This window comes from Gigantopelta aegis, chromosome 1 (genome assembly GCF_016097555.1).
Source record: "Gigantopelta aegis isolate Gae_Host chromosome 1, Gae_host_genome, whole genome shotgun sequence".
Lineage (NCBI taxonomy): Eukaryota > Metazoa > Mollusca > Gastropoda > Neomphalida > Peltospiridae > Gigantopelta > Gigantopelta aegis.
Genome location: NC_054699.1, coordinates 5,439,722 through 5,445,033, shown reverse-complemented (window position 1 = coordinate 5,445,033; position 5,312 = coordinate 5,439,722). Strand labels below are relative to the sequence as shown.

General features: G+C 36.1%; 1 protein-coding gene across 1 annotated transcript; it reads left to right on the top strand.

The window, feature by feature from the left end:
• The first annotated feature begins 2,096 nt into the window (after positions 1 to 2,096).
• On the top strand, positions 2,097 to 4,106 carry LOC121368702 (E3 ubiquitin-protein ligase TRIM56-like). Its single transcript, XM_041493446.1, has one exon. It carries the CDS (start codon positions 2,097 to 2,099, stop codon positions 3,852 to 3,854), a length of 1,758 nt encoding a protein of 585 aa, XP_041349380.1. The 3' UTR covers positions 3,855 to 4,106.
• The last annotated feature ends 1,206 nt before the right edge of the window (positions 4,107 to 5,312 follow it).

Here is a 5,312-nt window from a genome sequence, read left to right as displayed (position 1 = left end):
CAACTAACAACTAACCCACTGTCCTGGACAGACAGGTCAGATAGCTGAGGTGTGTGCCCAGGACAGTGTGCTTGAACCTTAATTGGATATAAGCACAAAAATAAGTTGAAAGGAAAGGAAAAATATGCTTTGTTTACTCTCTAAGACTGTATTATATAAAAAAAATCACCAAATGTTTGATATCCAGTAGCCAATGATTAATTTTTTAAAATGTGCAAACCAATTAAATGGATTACTAGTACTTAAATACTACAGAAGTCAAACTAGTTGTAATCATCAAAGAAATATTTGAAAAAACATTTTTTTGTGTTTTATATATGGGGTTTTTCAATGAAGAAAGTCAAAGTTTGTTTTGTTTAATGTCACCACTAATTCATTAATTAATCATCAGATATTGAATGTCAAACATTTGGTAGTTTTGACATATAGAGAGAAAAACCTGCTACATTGTTCCATTAGCAGCAAATTCCACAGACAAGATAGCACATACATGTACCACGGCCTTTGATATACATGTACCTGTCATGGTGCACTGGCTGGAACAAGAAATAGCCCAATGGGCTATGGGAATTGATCCTGGTTCAGTGAAGAACCATTCCCAAAATCGGACCATATTAAGTTTGGTTTGGTTTCTTTAACGACACCACTAGAGCACATTGATTCTTTAATCATTGGCTATTGGATGTCAAACATTTGGTAAGTTCGACATATAGTCATCAGAGAAACCCGCTACATTTTTCCTAATACAGCAAGGGATCTTTTGTATGCACTTTACCACAGACAGGATAGCACATACCACCGCCTTTGATATGCCAGTCGTGCTGCACTGGCTGGAACAGAAAATAGCCTAATGGGCCCACCGATGGACTATTTTAAGATGCAACAAGAAGTAACAACACCACAAAGGCTGGAGTGGGGTCTTGAACTACATGATGTGAACATCATAACACGATGCAGGGATGACTGTAATGGGCGGGGTTTTCTTTCAAGATATGTTATTTGTATTATTAGACTCGGATACATTGTGTAAAACGTATTTCTATTGGCTGACGGCCAGGTGTTGATAAATTATGTTTTGAAATCTGATATGAATGTGAAAAATAACATTTAAATTTGCCCATACGGGTAGTTCTCCTAATGGTTTGTGAATGTTTTCTGTGGGCTTTTTTTCTGTGCTTCTTCACATGCGTGCCAAAGATATTAGTTATTACATCTAACAGACAATTTACACTGGTAACCACAGCATGTAAGAAATGAACATCATTGGATGTGTTGTTTGATGTCACGTAGACATGCATGTTATGGCTGGGATTTTTTTTTTTTTTTTTTTTAGGGGTGGGGGATGACTAAGGGAGTGTAGGCAGTACCGTTTGTTTGTTTTTTTACTTCATGGACAGTGCTTATAAACTTTATCCAAGTCAGAAGAAATACTTCAGAAAAAATTAAAATTGTTGATACCAATAAAGCACCTTGATTTATTTATTCATTGAATTGCTTGTATTTTAAAACATGCAACAAAAAATATTCATGTTTTATCATATCGGGCCCGTAAATAAAATGTGTTGAGTGCGTCGTTAAATACAACTTTTCCTTCCTTTCTTTTTGACTAGCTAAAGGCACGACCAAAATACTTTATTTACAATGGCTATATTTCCCTATTTTACCATTTATATAATTTCACTTAGCGTTTGGCGTCGCATTTTTTACTTAGGCCTACAATTTTAAATCTGTTGCAATTTTAACAATATTGGACCTATGGGCCTACAATTTTCACTGAATGTGGCAAATATCCACATAGTAGCCGTGTGAAATATCAACATTACAATCCCATGCTTATTAAATATGTATATATTCAGTAGGGTTATCGATTTTTTAGGGGCCACACGATATATTATTTTGGTAATGGATAACAGTATTTCACGAATAAACAATGTCACATATTATATTATACCTGCAGTTTATTTAACTCTAAATATACGACACGGAATGTCGTGATTTAGTGAACGATAACTTTGATTCTATATCTGTGTAACAGTTGTTGTATGCTTTGGAGCTCTCGGTTATTTTGCGGAATTATATAACGTACAAACATCAATATGGCGACATCAGCAGATCATATTGCGACAGCAGTGAACGAAAGTGCGGACGTATGTAGCATTTGTATCGAACAGTTTAAGGACCCAAGGCGCTTGACATGCTTTCACACTTTTTGTTTTGGATGTTTGAAGACATTTGTCTCCAGGTCCTCAGAAGCCGGCAAGTTCTCGTGTCCTCTTTGTCGCTACGACGTCACCATACCGGAGGAAGGAGTGTCGGGATTTCCCGAAAATATATACGCTGATGCCCGAGCCAAAAGGCAAGCGCACAGAGAAGAAGAAAGTTGTGGGGTGTGTGAACAAAGAGCAGCTAATATGTGTCGCGAATGTGATGTACTACTGTGTGAATTGTGTACCAAGCTACACAGGGCTCTGCCCATTTGTCGGTCACATTTGTTGATAAATCTAGACGATTCTGCTGAAGGAAAACGTTTGCTTTCTAGAGAAAGATTTTGTGAAAAGCACAAAGATGAAAAACTTATATTTTTCTGTAAGCACTGCAGCATGGTGATCTGTCGGAACTGTAAGCTCACCAGACACGACGGCCACAAGACGGTGGATGTTTCTGACGTCGTTGAAGATGCTCGTGTTCACTTAGCAGAAAGGAAGGGTGAACTGGAAAAATACGTGAAACAAATGAAATCATCTTATGATACAATGCAGTTTCAATATGTGGCCTTAAATGTGGTGTTGCATAAAGCCAAAATAAAAATCGACACGTCTGCAGACAGGTTGATTGATATGATAAGCGAAATCAGAAATAAGGCGACTGATAAAGTAAACGTTATCGAGAAAAACAACGAAAGTAGATTTGAGGATGCAAACTGTGCTTACACACAAAAGCAATTATTTCTGAAAAGCCAAATGGACCACATCGATGATGTACTGAAAGACGGACTTGGCTGTGACGTCATGACCGCGGACGGTGAAGTCTCGGAGCGGATGAGCGTCATTGAGAATGAGATCTCTCTCGCTACAGATGATTTTATCCAGAATATAGGTAATCTTTCCATTCATGCCACATCTTCAGTTCAACTACAGTATGTCCATTGTGTTGTCAGTGACGTTATCGGACATGTGCTGCAAGGGTTACCAAAACAACCTGTAGCCATGTTGATAAACAATGTCAACTTAGGCAGAGGCAAGATAACATCTATTACTCTAACACAATCATCCAATGCGTGGGTTGGTAAGATCGTTAGTCCGTGGTACTCGTCAAAGTATAATAAAATATGTCTGTGTAACTTAAACCAAATATCATTAAAGTTAAACTATAAATTTGGTTTTGAAGTGGATCCTGTGAAGTTAAAAACAGATGGTGTTAACCAGTTGTTACGAATATACAATTCGAAGAACACGGATACAAAAATACGAAGTGGAGAATGTAAGAATCTCAAGAAAGAATATCCGCAAAAGGATGAGAACAGCAATGGCGACAGATGCTGGGTTGATGACCAAGACGGTTTGGTCAATATCAAACTCTCAAGTGGGATTCTTACAAATCTGACTTTTAACCCGTTTTCAAACGGACATCCTTTTAAACCTTGCGACGTCTGCTGGGGAAAGAAAGATGAGGTTTATATTGTGGACAGTGGATCAAAAACCATTGTTGTTTACAGTCTCTCAGAAGGATTTGTGAAAGCTCTTTTCATCCCTGGAGAAAGGGAGTTTGATCCATCAGCTGTTGCTATGGATACTGAGGGTAATCTTTGGATTGGAGAAGATGATGGAATTCTTAGTGTTTGCAAGGTGGAGTGACATTCAGTATATATTATATACCGGTACATTAATATATACTGAATCTGAACATTAATATATACTGAATCTGAACTTGAACAGGCAAAGATAAACTTTGTTTCTGTAAAAGGGTTGATATAAAAAAAAAAACCCCAAACCTGTATACAAGTTCACAAAACTGTTAACAATTTGCTTGTGTTGAAGTGAAAATGTTCACTTAAATTTGAAATAGTAATAAAAGCAATATGTATGTTTGTTGTACATGAGCATCAACTTAACTCTTGGCTGGTATATTAAACAAGTTACATAAAACACATTTCTATGCAGAGTTTCTGCCAGAAAGAAAATTTTGGGTATGGCACTATGGAAGACAAAATGATGAATCCAATGGAATAGAGTAATATAGTTATATATAGATAATCTCTGTTCACTTTGCTTTGTATATAGGGTCGTCCTGCTGCACATACGAAAGCATAGTTTTATAATCATTTAAAGCCAACATTAATCATATAAGAATTGTTTCTGATTTTTTAGGAATTTATCGATGTATAAGTCACAAATGGTATAAAATCGCGTAGCGTAGCGAAGCGATTTTATACTACATTTGTGACTTTTATACATCGATAAATTCCTAAAAAATGAGAAACAATTCTTATAATTACAAACAGTACAAGAAGTGTACCTTAAAACACTCAAAAATAATTTCTTTCGTTCTTACCGTCAACCATGTTGGAATAAGCGTAGGAATACATGTATACATACTATTGGAAATTGTCCGCTAAAAATAAAAATAAGTATTGAATCAAAAAAAACAGTGTATATATCTTTATTATAACTTCTTTTTAAAAAATGAAACAATTTCATGTGCAGATTTGTCTTGTGTTTTTCTATCGCAAAGTGACCTTGATATTAACTTTTGTTTACGTGTAGTGACTGTTGGTGTTGTGCGGTTATTTCGATCTTGGTCTTCCGTGATGACGTATTTTTATGAGGTTTATGGAAGGATAACGCTTGGTTTTCTTAGTGACGTCAGCCAATCAGAATACAGTAAATCGTATAAATTCGGAAAGTTTGTAATTATACAGTAATGATAAGAGTAATTCATTTTGTCAAAAGGTCAACTAAAAAACCCCATTAAATCCGAAAAGATAGGATATGGCGCCATACCCAAATCATATTTTTGGGGGATGGCGTTTTACCCTCTGGCAGAAACCCTGCTAGCTATCGCTTGAAATAATATTCATATATATGCATGTTATTATAAAACATTCACTTAAACCTATGGTTGAAACAGTAACAGTATATTATGTGGTACATTATAGTACAACACCCATGGATATAAGCTTATAACTGAAATAACACCAATGTGTGTTACGGTGAAAAATCAGCGGAAGCTTTTAACTGAAATGACGATGATGTTACAGTGGGACACGATGGACGTAATGTTTGTGTTTATCTTGTATGACCTCAGTTTAGTGT

Bases quoted from the DNA above. Each gene is read 5' to 3' on its own strand.
- LOC121368702 (XM_041493446.1), top strand. From the start codon at position 2,097: ATGGCGACATCAGCAGATCATATTGCGACAGCAGTGAACGAAAGTGCG.